The sequence below is a fragment of the Porcisia hertigi genome, chromosome 14, assembly GCF_017918235.1.
Source record: "Porcisia hertigi strain C119 chromosome 14, whole genome shotgun sequence".
NCBI classification, from domain to species: Eukaryota; Euglenozoa; class Kinetoplastea; order Trypanosomatida; family Trypanosomatidae; genus Porcisia; species Porcisia hertigi.
Genome location: NC_090573.1, coordinates 171,786 through 189,632, shown reverse-complemented (window position 1 = coordinate 189,632; position 17,847 = coordinate 171,786). Strand labels below are relative to the sequence as shown.

At 57.3% G+C, this 17,847-nt stretch overlaps 7 protein-coding genes across 7 annotated transcripts; all 7 read left to right on the top strand.

Annotated features, from left to right (window-relative positions):
* Positions 1 to 996: 996 nt before the first annotated feature.
* Positions 997 to 1,680, top strand: JKF63_06707 (uncharacterized protein; the record flags this gene model as incomplete). Its single annotated transcript, XM_067902656.1, has 1 exon — positions 997 to 1,680. The coding sequence occupies one exon, from the start codon at positions 997 to 999 to the stop codon at positions 1,678 to 1,680; it is 684 nt and encodes a 227-aa protein (XP_067758549.1).
* A 1,534-nt stretch (positions 1,681 to 3,214) lies between these two features.
* On the top strand, positions 3,215 to 4,738 carry JKF63_06706 (uncharacterized protein; the record flags this gene model as incomplete). Its single annotated transcript, XM_067902655.1, has 3 exons — positions 3,215 to 3,388; positions 3,422 to 3,615; positions 3,727 to 4,738. 3 exons carry the CDS (start codon positions 3,215 to 3,217, stop codon positions 4,736 to 4,738), a joined length of 1,380 nt encoding a protein of 459 aa, XP_067758548.1.
* Positions 4,739 to 5,625: 887 nt separating this feature from the next.
* Positions 5,626 to 7,023, top strand: JKF63_06705 (uncharacterized protein; the record flags this gene model as incomplete). The annotated part of the gene is made up of 1 exon (XM_067902654.1): positions 5,626 to 7,023. One exon carries the CDS (start codon positions 5,626 to 5,628, stop codon positions 7,021 to 7,023), a length of 1,398 nt encoding a protein of 465 aa, XP_067758547.1.
* A 1,209-nt stretch (positions 7,024 to 8,232) lies between these two features.
* Positions 8,233 to 8,613, top strand: JKF63_06704 (uncharacterized protein; the record flags this gene model as incomplete). The annotated part of the gene is made up of 1 exon (XM_067902653.1): positions 8,233 to 8,613. The coding sequence occupies one exon, from the start codon at positions 8,233 to 8,235 to the stop codon at positions 8,611 to 8,613; it is 381 nt and encodes a 126-aa protein (XP_067758546.1).
* A 772-nt stretch (positions 8,614 to 9,385) lies between these two features.
* On the top strand, positions 9,386 to 12,805 carry JKF63_06703 (uncharacterized protein; the record flags this gene model as incomplete). Its single annotated transcript, XM_067902652.1, has 1 exon — positions 9,386 to 12,805. One exon carries the CDS (start codon positions 9,386 to 9,388, stop codon positions 12,803 to 12,805), a length of 3,420 nt encoding a protein of 1,139 aa, XP_067758545.1.
* A 1,342-nt stretch (positions 12,806 to 14,147) lies between these two features.
* JKF63_06702 (uncharacterized protein) lies at positions 14,148 to 14,906 on the top strand (the record flags this gene model as incomplete). Its single annotated transcript, XM_067902651.1, has 1 exon — positions 14,148 to 14,906. The coding sequence occupies one exon, from the start codon at positions 14,148 to 14,150 to the stop codon at positions 14,904 to 14,906; it is 759 nt and encodes a 252-aa protein (XP_067758544.1).
* Positions 14,907 to 15,733: 827 nt separating this feature from the next.
* On the top strand, positions 15,734 to 17,134 carry JKF63_06701 (uncharacterized protein; the record flags this gene model as incomplete). The annotated part of the gene is made up of 1 exon (XM_067902650.1): positions 15,734 to 17,134. The coding sequence occupies one exon, from the start codon at positions 15,734 to 15,736 to the stop codon at positions 17,132 to 17,134; it is 1,401 nt and encodes a 466-aa protein (XP_067758543.1).
* Positions 17,135 to 17,847: the final 713 nt, after the last annotated feature.

Below are 17,847 nucleotides of genomic sequence, written 5' to 3'. Positions count from 1 at the left end.
TGGGTGTGTACGCATAAGGCCCGATAACAGATCTGCTTATCCTTTGTTGTTGTTCTTTCCTTCCCTACCCCTCACTCCCTGTGTGTATGTGTGTGTGTGTGTGTGTGGCCGTCCTTGTATCGTCATGAATCCCATATGGACTCCTTCTCCCACCATCACCACCACCACCTTTGCTGCCCCACTACACCGATCCCCCCCCCTCCCCTCCCCTCCCCCGCAAGAAGTATAATACACAGCAACTAGAGAGACGATGTGTACAGCATGACAGTTCTCTTTTTTTTCTTCTTCCCCCATTGTAGCTTTGTTTTTAAAACGGATGCCCCCCTCATCCCTCTCTCCTCCCCTCCTCATCCCCCTCTCCTTTTTGCTACACGGCAAAGCTGTATGTGCATATCAAATTCTCTCTCTCCCGCCTTCTTCTGCGTGTGTGTGTGTGTGTGTTTGCGCAGACCCTCGTCATGGATGACAATATAAAAAAAAACTGTTAGAGAGGCACGGCGTACAGACCACGGCACCCCTCACACACACACACACACACGAACATGCCGTAGATGTACTCTACGAGCTCTCTCTGATAAACATGGCCCATCGGATGTGATAAACAAGTTGGATCTCAGCGAGTCACGTCGCCACCCATACACGCGCATCACTCGGCTCTTGTTGGTCTTGAGGCTTTCTCCACCATGTGTTTTGCTGGGTGGCAGACATTGTACCAGGCAGCTCAACATATTAATGTCCATCTATTGTACTTGACCCCTCCTCTCTTCACGCACGTGACCCCTCTGTCCCACGACGGATGCGCACAAATAAAAAACGAACGTGCAGCCCTACTCGTATCCATGATCTAGCATCGAGTCTGTCTGTTCTCTTGCTCACGCCCCCCCCCCACCCCACCCCACCCCACCCCTGCCGCTGCTGTAGGCTGAGGGCTGGTGTCTAGCTAAAGAAACTGCTTCCATTTCTTTTTTTTTGACGTCCAAGAAAGTGTGCACCGACATGCTGTTTAGCCAGTTAGTTTGCTATGGATGCTACAACATCCTCACCTACCCTTTCGGCGCCATCACCTGCCGCTGTTGCGTGTGCAACGCACTGAACGCGGCCCACAACATGCAAATTACTTGCGTCACGTGTGGGCAGGTACTCCATGCGCCGATCAACACAGTCTCTCTTCTGTGCCCTTGCTGTGGCACTGTCACTGACATCCCGGAGGACCTACTGCCGCCACTGCCAAGCTGCATCAACGTTGGTGATGACGGTAACGAAATAAAAACAGTCATCTATGTGTCACACCCAACGCTGCCGCCTCGGCTGCGTGCCGAGAGCGAAGCCAACGCAGGTGTCATTTCTGACGCAGGCTCGCAGAGCCGTTCGGCACATACCTGGGATAATGGACAGCAGCTCTCGGACTCGGCCGGGCGACTCGGCATGCATTCCAGTAGTCGTGAGGCAACCACTGTACCGGGGAGTATGGAAAAGGCAATTTTTGGTGACAACGTTTTTGCCGCGCGCGATGCCGAAGGTGCGCACAGGGCAGGTGGGAAGCGCAGAGAAAGTTCTGGCCCCTCAACGTGTAATGAATCTGCTGTGGCGTCTGCGGTCAGCGAAATGCCGAGCTCTGCTCGGCTGGTGACGACGAGTCGCCTGGCGCCTACAGTCATGATTGCGACGCGCATTCTATGAAATTATATGAGAGAAGGGAGTGAAGAGTGGAGGCGATTTCGCGTATTGGGGGCCTCCGTTGAAGAGGTCTCTCCTCCCGAGAGGGGGGGGAGGGGGAGGGGGAGGGGAAAAGAGAGGAACGAATCGGCAGAGAAGTCGGTGTATGGATGTACAATCATGCCCTCCCCCCCCCCCCCCCCCCAAAAAAAAAAAAAAAACTCCGTCTTATCCCTGCGTTTGTGTTTCTTGATTCCACATACTCTTCTTTATTTGCCTTCATTCCCCGATAACTGCTATGGCGAAGGATGGTGCGATTTTTGATGGAAACGCTACACCATGTCTCTTCTTCGGTGGGTGTTCCCACAACAACTTGGTTTCTTGCGTACACGCGCTCTTTTCCTCTAGCTCGTTCGTTTCCCTACGCCCCCCCCCCCGCCTTTTACTTCTTTTTTTTTGGTGGGATCGCAGTCGTTGTGGTGTGGTGATGGTGCCACTGTGTGTGTGTGTGTTTCTGTGGGGTGTATGTCACCCGCCTCGGTTGCGCTGCTCTACTGGTATCCCCCTTGAGATACTCCCGCAATTAACAAATAAAAATGCACAACAACAGACCGGGAGCGGCACTCTCGTTCTCTTCCCCCTTTCGCGGGGAGAGGAGAGAAAGGGAGGGGAGGGAGTAACTCTTCGCCAGTGCAAAACTCAACGAGGACCTGCACTTTGAGGGGAGGGGGGGGGCGGTATGCAATGGGAGGGAAGGTGGTTCACTCCCAAAACCCTCTGCTCGACTAGACCACACACACACACGCACACCTTTCTGGATGTTTTTTTGTCGGTGTTGTTATCGTTTGCTCGTTCCCAATATCACAATGAAAAAAACGAGGATGCGTCTCACCTCCCCTCCCCCCTCTCCCCCTCCTCCATCCCCAAAGACCACCACCACCACCACCACCACCCTCATGAGCTGACCGCTTTCAGACAGCCTCTGTCCCCTTTTCATTTTCTTGCCCTCCCTCCTCCCCTTTCCACCTCCTTCCCCCGCACCCTGGGAGGGGGGGACTCTTGCATCACACCCATCACCACCACCATCAGACACGCACCCCACCGCCGTCCTCGCCGCCGCCCCTTGAGACTTCTCGGCGTGCAGCGTAGCCTAGAAGAACGGGCCACGACTCCCGCCCGCCCGCCCGCCCGCCCACCCATCCCCCAATCGCCGCCGTCTTGCATTCATAAAACCTACACACACGCACATACACAACAACAGCAGCGGCTGAGCAACGACAACAACAACGAAAAAAAAAGATCACGCCTGTGGGAGTGCCGATTACGATACTCCATTGCGGGTCCGCCTCGCTGCTGCGCACGTCAAACACGGACAAACGACAAAACTCAGTACGCGCGTGGTACCTCCCTTCCCCGTGTGTCCCCAGATCGTCTCCGTCCTTCTGTCTCTCCCACCTGCGCGCCCCCCCCCCGCCTCTTTTGGTCTAGACCCATCACTGGATTTATTAGCGACCGGCTGCCACTCGCCTTCCGTTGGTTTGTCTTGTATACCGTCCCCATGACAGAAAGCGGTCCCGTTGATAGTGAACTGGATGCGCTGGTTGACTCCATTCTGCAGTCGCGCGACCGCTCCGCTCACACCAGCCGAATGACCCCGCGGACGTCGTCGTCGTCGTCATCACATCAACACCCGCAACCTAACCCTACATCCTCTTCGTTATGGATGTGCAGCGTGAGCTCCCACAAGGCCACTTTGGCACAGCAGAGAGAGCCTGCCGGCGACAACAGCCGCACCACCAAGATGAACTCACCCGTGTACGCCTTGAGCTCCGACGTCAGCAGAGCGAAGGCAACGCACATGGATGCCGATGGTAGAGAGAATGGAAAAGAAGACCTTAACACACTCGTCGAACACATCCTTGCGGGTCCTGGCATCGGCGAACCCCCTTCGGACTCCGAGTTGTCTGGCAACACCCACGAGCGCCAGTGCACACTACCCTCAGCAAGAGACTCGCCCTCTGCGCTCCCCAACCAACTGCTGAAGCCACCAGAGACCCCCTTTCCTTCAAGCTCGCCCCCAAGCCGCCTCCCCAGCGCCTCACCCACACACGTCGGGAGCCCCGGGACTGGCAGCAAGCGCCGGCCTGGTGGCGCCACTCGGGTGCAGAGAGGAGACCACGGCCTGTTCCGCATTTCGTGCTCTGGCACAGGCTCACCGGAAAGTCGTGTGCAGGCGTTTGCTCGCCGGCTAGCTCTCTGGCACGAACGCAAGGAGGCGAGGCGTGTACAGGCCGTGTACGAAGCTCTCGAGAGGGAGCAACAGGAATGTACATTCGAGCCCAGCATAAACCGCCTGGGCGTGGAGGTGGAGAACAGTGTGGCTGCTGCCGAAGGCCGCCCCCTCTATCACCGTCACGACACAGATGAGGAGCTGCGTCGCTCGTCCCTCTCGCCGAAGGCGCGCGGGAGTGGGAGTCGTCGTGCGGTCCCCCACGCGAGCACAATAATGTCTTCGTCGTCGTCGTCGTCTTCCCAAAGCGCGTCACCCCTGTGTGATTACATTCCGTCATTACAGCCACTGCCGCAGCCCATCAACGGCGTCGAGGCGTTTGTGGAGCGCCTTCGGCGTGCGCACAACGAGCGGGAAGCTCTGCAAGAGGCGGAAGAGGCGAAGCGGCTTCACTACTATGACCCAACAACGTTCCGGCGCGACTTCACAGAACCCGTTCCGTTTGAGCTCAGCCAACGGCGCCCGCGGTGTCACTGTGGCGAGCGAGAAGCATCTTCCTCGTTGCCGTACGCAGTCACAGTTGGTGGCTCGCCATCACGTGGCCCTGGCGGTAGGTCAAATTTTGTAGGTAAAAGCCCACCACCACTGAGCGGACGCGCAGCCGCGCGGCCCACATGTAGAGATGCAGGGGAGAGACAACCGTCACCACCTGGAGAAGAATTCTATGAGATGAACACAGACACGCGCCTCAGAGCCGAGAACACATTTCTTACGCTTGCCCCTTACATTCGACAGACACTTCTGTTTGACCGACAGATGGAGGCGCAGCTGCGCCGTGCAACAGACTGGTGAAGTTCTCGGTAGAGGAAGGGGGAGGAGGAGGAGGAGAAGGGAGTACAACGCCCCGCCTTTGTTGTCATGGTGTACATCAGCTCTGAATCCGCGCTGCTGTTGCTGCTGTTTGCCTCCGGGTTGCAGGTGCCTGCCTCCCTCTCTCGGACCCAAGAATGCTCATTCCATTTGATGCGTGCGTGCTTGTCGGCTCTTCCTCTCAATACGTCAGTACAAACGGCTCCGCCTTCCACACAACGCCCACCTCATTCGAGATTTTGTTCTTCTCTTCCCCACGCCCCGCCCCACCCCCTCCTGTGGGTATCATCATAGACCGGCAGGAGACACCTTAATTACACTGTGTTGGAATGAAGCATTTTATGGAGGTTATTTTTTATTTTGTGTGTGTGTGTGTGTGTGCAATGACCAGACTTGTTGATGAGAAGTGGCATTGAGATAAACTAACCACGCCACTCCACCCCCACACACACAACGCCCACCTCCACACCCACACACACACACACACCGCCCCCCCCCCCACCTCCTCCTCCTCCCCCAGACACACACCCACACGCACCTGCCACCTTTGGTAAGCTTCGTGCGTGTGTGTGTGTGTGTGTGTGTTTGTGTGTGTGTGTGTGTGTGTGTGTGTGGCGAGGGGGATGCACATTGTGATTTAATTTGTCGATCTGCTTCCTCTCTTCCCTCACTCCCTCGCCATTCTACGGTGCGTTGGCGCGATCATTGCCCCACCCCCCTTTTTTTTGCTGGAGAGATCCTCACACACACACACACACGTACACACACACAGACACAGACGGTAGCACCCCCTTCCTCCTGCTTCCCTGGGAAACCGCGCCTAGTGTCAAAAAAACTAAGAAAGAGGGGAGAAAAACGGAGGAGGAGCTATGCGCGGCCCGCTGCTCTCTCGCCAAACCTGGTGGCCACGGGCCTCCAGAGCAGCCGTGGCGCTATGCGCACCGAGCCGCTTCACAAGAGGCACGTTGGGAGGCGGCGTTACGAAAACTGCCTCGTGCGCCACTGTAGCGGCATGTGCGGTTTGCCGCCAGCTGCGTTTTTACAGCGCAGCACACCCAACCCAACGCACCACCGACGATTCAAACAGCAGCAGCAGCAGCAACCCCGCTAACAGCCCTGACCCAACGAGCGACGACGCTATGGATCTTATCTGGTCAGCCATGCCCAACCCGCACGAAGAGCATCCTGGGGGGCCGTTGACGAGCAGCCCGCAGGAGCACAAAGCGGCTACATCGACCCCCGCACCGAACAGCGCACGTCCTGAACACGGTGGAGCATCAGACGCCGATGCCACTGAGACATCCTCGCCGGCGCCGAAACCATCGTACGTGTGGGTCACGCTCCACAACATGCCCCGCAACTGGCTACATGAGGACATTGTGGAGATGATCCACCAAATCGCTGATCACGCAGGCATCGCCGAACCCCAGGCTCCCCACGCCTTTCACTCCGCTTCGGGCCGAGAGGCTACCGCGGCAGGAGGGGAGGACGGGAAGGACGACACCGACGAGGGAGCCAGCAGCGCGCTGAGCCGAATGTCCTCGCCGTTTGTACGACGTCTGCACATTCCCTTCGGCCGCCGAACCGGTATTGTGTACGGCAGCCCGAAGCTGCTCCTGACCTCCCCACAGCTCGCCGACTATCTCATTCATGAGCTCACCTTCGATCCAGACGATTTTCGCAATCGCGTCTACTTCACGCGCTCAAAGACGGAAGAAGTGCCGCGCAGCTATCAGAAACCGCAGCAGCTGCACGGAGAGCGCGGTGTCGACCACGAGGCAGCCACGGATAACGGGGTCGCGCAAGTTGTGTACACACCCATTGAAGAGACAGTGGAGCGGGAGCAGGACGAGGCTCTGCGCACGCTGGAGCTCGACCGCTACCTGTTCGCGCCGGACCTTCTTCTTGACATTGCCAAGGCGCATCAGCGGCGGCTTGTGACAAAACGGGAGAAGGTACTTCTCGACGCCTTCGTTGACGGTGAAGAGGACAGCGAGGAGAACGAGGAGGAGGAGGAGGACGGCGAAGGGGGGAACAGTGCGATAGGCGGCGACAGGGATGCCGACGACAGCGCGGAAAGTCGCACCGCGTCGGCGACGCGTCACCGACAGCGGCGACCCCGTTTCACATCGAGCGGTGGGTCCACTAAAAGGAAGAGGTCACACCCCAGACGGAATGTCCGGGCCGGGACACAGAAGCATCTGGGCCGCGGTTCTATGCACAACATGCCCATTCCGAAGCCGTACGTTGAGGGTCGCAACCTTTAGCCATTAAACGACAGCAGCCGTGCCTCAACTTGCTGGTGGAAGGAGCCATCCCCCTCCCCTCCCCTCCCCTGCCGCACTTTGAGCACCCTTACTGTCACGCCCGTCAACAGATGTCAGCGCAGCGCGCCGACCAGGACGCTGCTCCGAGTGTCGAACATGTCCCGATGGTCTTTTACGTGCTGGGTCCAGAAGGGGGGCGGCACTAGTTCTACCCATCACGTCCAACACGACATCGATGATGATGTGTTGGTGCCGACGACCGGCAGCCACCGTGAAATGTTCTGCTCTACGACCGCCGTGCAAAAGAGTGCGTTGGGGGGTGCGCCCCAGCACCGCAGTTTGCTAAATCGCCAAGTGACTGTAAAGGGAAGGCTGTGTTTTGGCACGCGTAGCGCCAACAAGAGAGACTCCACTGGCAAGCCAGAAGGAGGGGGGGGTGCCAGTGCGTCATAAAACCCCGGAGGAGAAAAAAAATTCTCGGGAGTGTCATGAGGAGATCCAGTGAAAGAAACACCAAGTGACACATGTTTCATGCGGTCAACAATTGCGCACGGAGTAGTTGAGGAAAAAGAAGCTGATCCTGAGGGAGGGGAAGGGGGGAACAAGAGTATGTTCTCCTGCCTGGTGAGTCGGCAGAAGCAGAGAGAGTGACGGCGATGACGCGTTTCCCGTGCCTCTGCCCTTCCCCCCCCCCCTCCTCCCTCCCACCCTCCGCTGGCCTATGCACTCTCGGCAGGCATGCACACCATCGAAGTGGATATCATCGAAGTGACTTGCCCCTCCTCTCCCCGCCTCCCCCCCCTCTACCCCTTCATATATATGTGTGCGCCTGTGTATGTATCGGGACAGATGTATTGCTCAAGCCGTTTTTATCATCTTTTTCGTCGTTCCTCCTCCGCTCTCCCTCTCTCCCCCTCACCACCTTCAGCGTTGCGCTCTTTTGCCTCATCGAGAAGAGGGGCAGTCGGTCGTACAGTGTTGGTGTCCCCACGAAACGAGTCGTTCGCCCGCATTCGTGATTTCATATACATATCTATACACACACACGGGGCTCGTTGCGCGCACCGGCGACTCAGAGCCCCCCCGCCCCCTCTCCCCTTGAAGCTTGCACTAGCACGTCTCCCTGCAGGTCGACCACCGACGTTGACCACTGAATACGTGTGATTAGTGGTACACCCCCTCCCTCCTAGGAGAGAAGTGAGTTACCCAATGCCACTGAGCACCTCGCCTGCGCGGCTGCAGTTTTGCTGCACGCCTTGTGCGCTTGGAGTCGGTGGCAAGTGGTGGAAAGAGGGTCCGCCCGACTACACCCGCGCCAACCGCCGGCGCATGGAACTGGAACAACAGCGCCTCGACTCAAGTATGTACTTGCCGCCGATCGAGCCGACTGCCGAGCAAGCGTGCCAGCTCTATCGGCGTCTGTTGAAGGAAGGCTACAAGACGCTTGTCGTGACAGAGAAGGACTTCTATCGTCGTAAGGTGCGCTATGAGTTCGAGGTTACCTCACGCCAGACGAGCTCTCGGGTGCGCGGGATTATGTTCGAGAAGGGCCAATGGTTACTGGAGAACAGGCTTGGTGGGATTGTCTAACGCACCTCATCGCTGGGTCGTGCGGCTCGAGAGACGCTGAGCGCGCGAAAAGGACGACAGCGTGTGTGTGTGTGTGTGTGTGTGTTTTGCCCGCGCCCTCTCTCGCAGAGGTGCGCGCTGTGTCCATCACCGACTAAACAAGCAATTTAAAAAAAAAAGAATATTCAAAAGAAAGAAGGAGCAAGGCGTACTTGGTGATGCAAGCCGAGTGACCGTTTGCAGTGTGAATTCATTCTTCAGATCCCGCCATCCGTCTGTGTGAGGGGGGGGGGTTGCTCCGCCTCCCCGGAACGCATCGGTCGCTGCTTCCTCTGTGTCAATGTTGTGGTCATGCATGCTGAGAATTGTGCAGCTGGTCACCTTCAGGTACGCGAGTGGATCGGCTTGATTCATCCCCGATAGTGCATCCGTCGGGAGAACTGGGCATTGGGGGTTTGTGTAGGTGCGCGGTGTAGCCGCCTCGACACCATCCCTTACTTTTTCTCCCCTCATCATCACCTCCTTACACGACTCTCCACATCCCCCACCCACCCGCTTCCGCCCCCCCCCCCCCTTTTATTTTTTTGGAGGGGTTGACAGCAGGCAGTGGTTCCCCACCCCTCACTTGTTGACACGAGAAGAAGAAACAAACAATATATATACATACATATATATTAAAACATAAACAGGAGAAGAGCGTGCACGCCACATATTCGCACCGGTGGTGCCTCTCTCTCTTTGTGCATCCCTCACCTCTGCGTACTTTGAAAACCCTCTGTTTTGACTGGCTGCAATGGTCGAGAAGACGTACCTGCGCTACGTTGTCGGACCACAAGGCGGCGCTGTAGTGAGCAATGCTTCCCTCGCGATGGACGCGGCTGTAGTGCCGTCTCGCTACACCACCCCCTCCCCCGGCCGCAACGCCAGCACTTTTGGTCGCGGCAGCCGCAGTGGGTCTTCCCACGGCCGTGGCACGAATGGTCGATCGGCCCCCGCCCCTGTGGTTGCTGCGTCAGCTGCGGTAGTCTTCGTGCCGTCCCTCGAGGCCGTCCGCGTCTACTCGGTGCGTAGCGGAGAGCTGCTTCACACGCTCATCCCTGCCGAGGCGAAGATGCCGGTCGAAGTCACTACCCTGCGCGTCGTCCCTCTGGAGGCAGCCCACCATGGCGGCCGGCTCGGTCCAGAGGCGGACGCGCAGCGTGGCAACGGCGCAGCGGCACAACCCTTCGGCGGCGGCTGGATGCTGTTCGTCGGGTACTCAAACGGTTATGTAGCCGTGTTCTCGTGTAGTGCAGCCAACAACTACGGTCTGCCGATGTGCCGCTTCTACGCCCTCGGACATCGCGTAGACACGCAAGTGCTGGCCGTTGCCGTGGACTCGGCTCGCTCGACGCTGTGCTCCGGAGGCCAGGACACCGACATCACAGTGTGGGACCTTGTCAGCCAAGAGGCGTCGTTCCGCCTGCGCGGGCACCGCGGCGGTGTGGTAGCGCTCGCTATTATGCCCTCCTCTACGAGCGCGGGCACAAGGGGCGATCAGGGTAGCAGCATGACATCTGAGCGCACGCTGCTGCTGAGTGGGTCGGCAGATGGCCTGGTCAAGACGTGGGACCTCGCCTTGCGCCAGTGCCTCCACACCGTTGTCGTGTCCGACACCCAAGTAACCGCCATGGTGGCGGACTCGCAGGGTTGCCGCCTCTACTGTGGCATGCGGGAGAACTACCTGAAGGTGTACAATACAGAGCCGCTGCTGGCGTCGACGTCGCAGGAAGATGCTGTGATTCTGGACCACGGTACCATCCCACGCAAGTATCATAAGCCCATCACGACGCTCAACTTCTCTCACGACGGTGCATATATTGTAGGGTGCACCAGTCGCACCGTGGAGGTGTTCCACGTGCTGACTGCCGATGCTGTGAAGAAGAAGCTGTACCGCAAGCGCAAGCGACGACGTGGCACGGCAGGCGATGGCGATGAGAGGGCCGACAAGGAAGCGGTGGCGGGCTCCAAGGGCAAGACGGATAAGAAGAAGGAAAAGCCTGAGAGCAAGACGGGCAACCCTGTGGACGAGAACGACGACGTACAAGACAGTGAAGGGGACGATGGCGAGCCTGCGGCGCTGTCGCGCGACGGTACCGCAGACGCTACAGCGACACCAACGGAGGTGATTCCGCTGCGCGTCTTCTTTCTCACGCAAAAGATACGCAGTGTACACTTCGTTCCTCCGACAGCCCGCGAGCAGCTCAGCGAGGCCGATACGCTGCACATTGCTGTCATCTACAACAACAACACAATGGAGACCTTCACAACCTCGCTGACGACCAGCGACCGCGAAGGGGCGTCGGTGCTCACCCTGGCGGACCTCAAGCTGCGCCACACCTTTGACTGGAAAGGCCACCACAGCGATATTCGAGAGCTGCTTTTTGTTGACACCGACACGGCGCTGCTGTCGATGAGCAAGGAGAAGGTGATGATGTGGTCACTGACGGTGAAGTCACATCTGCTGGAGAGCGACCACCTGGACAACCATGACTTCTACGATGCCAAGGAAGAAAATATAGCACGCGTGGACTTCAAGGGTGCGCTGAACAGCGTGGGCAGCGTAGATGTCGAAGACGCGACCTGCATGTCTGCCATCTCCTCCCTGGTTTGCTGCACTGGCCAGCAGGATGGGTCGGTGTTGCTGCTTGACGTGGCATCGTCCGTCGTGCTATTCCGTGACCCAGCCATCCACGTTGGTGGGGTGAAGCACATTGTGCGGAAGCCAAACGGCTCCGGCTTCGTCACACTCGGAGCCGATCGTCGGCTGCTTCTCTGGTCCGTTGGGCTCACTGAAGAGAAGAAAGGCGCTCAGAAGGCGAGTAGTAGTGGCACTGGCCAAAAGAAGGCAAAGGCAGTGAGTACAGATGGCGGCGGCGGTGGTGGTGGTGGTGACGATGCAGTGACATCCGGAGCCGGAGGCAGCGGTGCCACCCTCGTCCAGGAGCAAGAGATTGAGCTGACGGAGGCGCCTCTGTGCGCCTCCTTTAGTCCGGACGGACGCTTTTTCGGTGTGGGGCTCCAGACCAACAACATCCAACTTTTTTTTGCGGACACCATGAAGCCGTACCTCTCTCTCTTTGGCCACAAGCTTCCCCCGACATCGCTCTCCTTCTCGAGTGACGGGGCACTTGTGGCTTCGGTAGGCATGGACAAGTCGTTGCGCTTCTGGGGTACAGATTTCGGTGACTGCCACCGCGCCATCCACGCACATGACGACTACATCACGCAGGTGGAGTTCCTGGAAGACACACACTACGTGTTCACCGTCTCCATGGACGGGTCGGTGAAGCAGTGGGACGGCGACAACTGGACGATGATCCAGCTGTTCCGCCAGCACCAGCGCGGTCTCTGGGCAGTCTCCGTCACGGCGAATGGCACGTGCGTTGCGACCGCCGGCACTGATCGTTGCATCCGGTGCTTTCTGCGCACGCAAGACATCGTCTTCCCCCATGAAGAGGAAGAGCGCATGGCGCAGGAGGCGATGGACGAGGAGGCCGCCAAGCGTGCGGCATTGCAGAAGCTCGATGGAGCAGATGCGAGCGGTACCGGGGTCGTTGAAGTCGGGATTGCGGGCCAGCAGACAGCCACAACGGCGGAGGCAGCAGAGCGGTTGATGGAGGCGCTGGATATTGTGAACATCGAGCAGCAGCGGAAGCAGCGCGGCGATGAGTCGACACCGCGTCACCCGATGCTGCTGAACATGTCAGAGTGGGAATTTCTTTGGTCTACCGTCGAAACGATCCGGCCGAGCGAACTCCGCTACACTCTGCTCTCCCTCACCAGCATCCACGTCGATGCACTCTTGAGTGCACTGGAATCGATGCTGACGGAGAAGGCTGTGCTCAACTACGAGATGGCGTCGAAGATAGTTCTTGCACTTGTCATGATGCCCGTAGAGTCGGGATCAACTCAAGGACTGCGTGCTGCCGCCGTCCGCGGCGAAGTCTCTGAAGCGCACGGTGCTCGTCGTCTCGCCGTCCTTCGCCGGCGCATCTCTGAGGGCCTAGACGAGAGTGTCAGTCGTATGGACTACAGCGTAGCCGGCCTGCATCTCGTACGTCAACACCTCGAGGATACCGAGAAGATCAAGTTCTTCGACTGTAGCAAGGCACAAGGGTACAAGCGCAAGTACCATAGCCGCGCGCTGCCAACATCAGAAGACAAACACTGATTTCTAGTATAAGCGTCATCGGGAACGCGGCAAATACACGTGGTGGCGTGAGGGGAGGGGGGGAAGGGGGAGAGGGAAGAAATGTGGCTGTGTGATGTGCGATTGAAATATTTTGTTGCGCCTCTCCTCCTCTTCCGTATGCTAACTTACAATGACACGAATAAATAAATCCATATATATATATATATATATACCCACCCACCCCTTTGAAAAATGAGAGGAGAGGACGGAGGGGAAAGGGGGGGAGGGAAAGGGGAAGGGGAAGGGGAAGGGGAAGGGGGGGGCAGTGTGTAGAGCAAAACAAAAAGAAGTCTCTGAGGAGGAAGTGAACGGGTGCGTGCAGACTTGCTGCGTGCCTGTGTGGCCTCTGGACCTGCTCACTCTCACCACCACCACCACCCCTCCCTCTTCCTTGTCTCTCCCTGTTTGCCTCGCGATTCTTCGGCTCCACCCTTCAACTTCTTTGTGAATTCTAATGCGCACTAAAGCCGCCTCTCCTGTGTGCGTGTGTTGAGGATAAAGGGGCTGTGGGGCGATCATACTTGGGTGCAACGCTAACGACAAAAAAAAAACAAGTCCTGGTGTCTAACGTGCCCGTCTCTGAATGACATGACGAGGGGTACTCCTGCATCACAGAGTCCAAAAAAAAAAGGAGGAGGTGATGCCGATGAAAAACGTAAAATGGGCAGGCGGAATGGGGCATGCATAAGTAAGGGGAGGGGGGAGGGGGAGGAAGATAATAAAGTGAGGTGACGCCGTGTTGTGGAGGAATCATCCGCCGTACCTGCGCCATAACCGCAATCCAACCCAGCCCACTTTTTTCTCCCTTTTTTCGCCTGCTTTCTCCCTGGTGCCACCCCCTCTCGTCTCTCTCTGTGAGCTCACTAAGAGCTTCAAGCGGAGAAGCAAACGATGCGCCCGTTTATCTGGTTTGTTTGTTTCCTGAGAATTTTCGGTCATGTCTCCTCATCATCATCATCATCCCCATCCCCACAATCTCTCATCATCGACTTACTTGCGTAACATCAGGCAAAGGAGGATGGCAACAAAAAAATCTGCCATTGTCCCCCCCCTTCTCACACACACACACACACACACACACTACAGAGAGTGGAAGTGAGCGTCAAGCTTCCGCTTTGAATCTGAGTCAGTTGAACATACGTCGTCGTCACACCAACTCTATTCCGCATTCTTTGCCTCTCCATCCCCATCCCCATCCCCATCCCAAAAAAAAACACACAGACACACACACACACACCCTGAACACCACCACCACCACCGGCAGGGAGGGGGGGAGAGGGGAGGAAGAAAGGGGAGGGACTCTTCACCTGCGAATAGTGTGATGTCGTTGGGGGGTAGTGAATGCGGCAACAGCGCCTCCCTCACAGTGGCACAACTTCAAGAAAAGCTTTCGACGCTGCACGACTACCTCAGCACCCCGTACCGCGCGCGTGCGGAAGCCATCTTGCAGCAGCGTCGTCGACGCGAAGTACGCGCCCTACTTGAAGGGTTAAACAGCGTTCCCACACCGACCGAGGGCGCGAGTCGGCGTACAACCACGTTGGAGCAGGCCTCGGTGACCCTCGACTCCTCAAGGTACGCCCCTAACCTTTCCCGGCCACCAAAGCATGAGGTCTCACCTGGAGAGGGGCACGAAGAATCCCCTGCGCCTATCGCTGCTGTGACTTCTGCCATCCCTACACAACTGAAGAGCCGCTGCAGCTCACACCACGAAACATCGAAAGTCAAATGTGGCGTTGGCGGTCTGACCAAACCGCCCCCTCGTGAATCTGGCAATACAAATCGATATGTGCAGCAGCTTGAGTGGCAGGTGAGGATGTTGGCCGATGCACTCGGGCAGGAACGCAAGCGGCTTGCCGAGATCCATCTAGACGTGGTACAGCCACTTCTGCAACTCGGGGAGGCGGCGCTGCAGCGACAAACGCAGTTGGAGCACGAACTGGCCTCTTGTCGCTCTCGGGAGCGCGACGACAAAGGTCTACGGCATAGAAAAGTGGATGGCGAGGAGAACGCAAACACCCTTGGCAACAATTCCAGGAACGGACACGAGGGTGCCAGTGGTAACGCGACCTGCCCCTGAGCAGCACCCCTACACTCGCAACCCTTGCATTCCCCCGATAAGCGTCGCTGTCCAGGCAGCTAAGCACTTGCAGGTTCTCAGGTGACGCCCCGGGGGGGGGGGGATGTCAGCGACCTCTTGAGTCTGTTTTTTTTATTATGATTCGGTGTCAAAGAGGGATATCCTTCCACCTTTCCCCACCCCCCCCCCCCTCCCTCGTTATGCAGACCATGCTGGTTGCTGTCCCCCCCCCTCCCCTCTCACACACACGCAGCACACACACACAAACACTTCAAGAGGCGAAGGGAACAAAAAAAAATTGTCTTCAGCGTTCAGTGCTGTTGGAACTCTACCTAGTATTTGTGCGTGGGGATGGGGGGGGGTTGCTTGTTTGAGTCAAACGGAGGTTAGCGCGCCGTGTGTACCTGCGTCTCGTATGGTCGCACTCTTCCCCCCCCCTCCTCCTCCTCCTCCTTCCCCTCCTATCCCTCGTTACTTTCTCTGCTTCGCTCGCAACCCCCTCTCTCGCCGACCATGACTGGTGCCCGGCATGAGTGAACTGTCATACAGAGCGCAGACCGCCCAGGCAATCGAGGCGTCCGTAATGAAAAATCCTCCTTTTTTTCTCTCCATCTCCCGTATCCTCCCGCCAATCACACAGACCACTGGCGTACCGAAGTACGGCGCTCTCTAAGGGGGCCCGCCTGGCACTGAGAGGCACGAGGACGCGCGCACCGACCCACACTCCACAAAGGGGGGGGGGAGGGGGGCACCGCTCTGTGTTGCTCGCAGCCCAGGGGTGTGTAAAACGCATTCCGCTTTGCCTATTCACATCACCGTACAAGGCCATGCAGTCTCTGCTGCTAACTGTGCTTCTGTGTGTATCCACGTGCACCACCGTTGTGATGGTCGACGCCTCCCCGGCATACCTGCTCGCGCAGCGCAGAGGTCGCCACTTCACCTACGAAGCAAAAAGAAGTCCCGCCACTGAGGCACAAGAATTGCTGCCAAACGAGTTGACTAGCTTCCTCTACGCCTTCACCGAGGACATGAACGTCTTCATCAAGAACCTCTTCGCAGTGTCTGTCATGAACAACTACGGCGATGGCACAGAAGTGCAGGGATTTGACAAGTGCAAATTGCCGTCCCCGCCGGAGGATGGAAGGAAGCACATCTATACTACATTGGGCTGCTTCAAAACGCTGCTGCACACGGGTATCGCCAGCGACTGCGTCGCCGTCAACCCATTCTGCTGTGTTCAGTACTGGCGCTATCCAGCCTCGCTGCCGGACCGGCTGCCATCAGATCAAATTGACCACCGACTCATCTTTTGGGACGGCACGAAGGCAGTCAACGGCTTCTACACCAACTTCTCTGACAAGTATCGGGCTCGACACCTGCAGTGCTCGACTTTCCAGACGTGCCCGGAACTCTCCGGCATAGACAAAGTCGACTCCGTACTTTCTGTGGACGCGAACGGTGAATGGCGCTACACTTGTCGGCAGATGCCCCTCATCGCCTACTTGGAGCATCGTGTGGACAACCCCACCAGCGACGCAGAAGAGCAGTTCAAATTGCTGCACTCCGCTGCCACCCCGGCCTGGGCAGCAGCGCATCCGTTCCGCCATGTTCCGCTGGTGGCTGTGGGCGTCGAGTTGCTCGTTCTCGTTCTCGCTCTCCTGCTGTGCCTCCTCCTCCTGTACCACTGTCGACACAAACAAGACTTGCGGGAAGAAGAGGCGCTTCGCACTAAAATTGGGGATCTGCTACTACGAACAGAGGAAACAGAGGCAAAGATTGCAGCTCACCGCCGCGGTAGCGCGCGTTCCGTAAGCCCGTCCGGTCAGACACGACGGAGCAGCTTTGTCCATCTGCCCAAGGCGACGCCCAGTCCTGTGAACGAGAACACCACCACCACCATCAGCCCCAGACGTACCATCTCCTCTAATTCCCCCGAGCCCTCTCAGTTCCCTGCCAGGTCAGCGCAGCTGCCGTCGCGCGGCAGTTTTGTGAGTGCACGCAGTAAGATAAGTCCAGGGCGCCGACGCCCCTCCTTGGCGAAGAGTGCGAGCCCTGGAATGCACACCCCCTCCCCATCCCCCTCCCCCGCTCCCGACGAGGAACAGGTCGATTTGGTGAGGCGATCGCCAAGTAAAGTCTCGGTGACAGCAGAGACGACGCAAAGATCACGGCGGCCTACGCAGACGTTCGAAAACCCGCTCATTGGACGGCAGTCCTTTGACTTCTAGGCTGTATAACCTTTACGAAACCAGACGTGTGAGCGACGACATGGGGGTGGAAGGGGGGGAAGAGATGGCAGTGCGTTATTACCCCCCGCACCCACTCACACACACACACACACACATATATATATATATTATTCATGTATATATATATATACATATATATGTATACAATCGTGTATGTGTGTTACTCAACACAACATATGTGTACACCTATCGTTAATTATGTTTATCCCTTTTTTGTTGTTGTTGCTGAGGGGGGAGGGGGATATCTACTTGCGTTGGAAAGTCTTCGTTGGTAAGGGATTTCATGTGCACATGTTTTCTTTCTTTTATCCGGCTGCTCTCTCCGCTGTGCGGGCGTGACTTCCTGTCACTGTCTATAACAGTATATTCTTTTCCTTATTATTCGTTGTCCCCCCCCCAGGCTTTTGATTTCTTTGCCTCTCTACACTCCCTTTTTTTTAACTATTTGTGCTTGCAACAGCATGGCTGTTACGGTGGACTGTTGCCGCCTTCTGTCGTCTGCCTCAATCCCCCTCCTCCCCCCCCCCTTCTCGTTCCCCTCACATCTTTTTCAACATCTCTGTTGGTGGACACCCTCGCATGTGTGTTGCGAATGATGTTCTTCAAAATGTTTTGTGTTTGTTTCGGGGGGGGGGGGGGCATGCCTTACATTAGAATCACAGCCTACCCACCCATTCTCCCTCCCTGCTCAT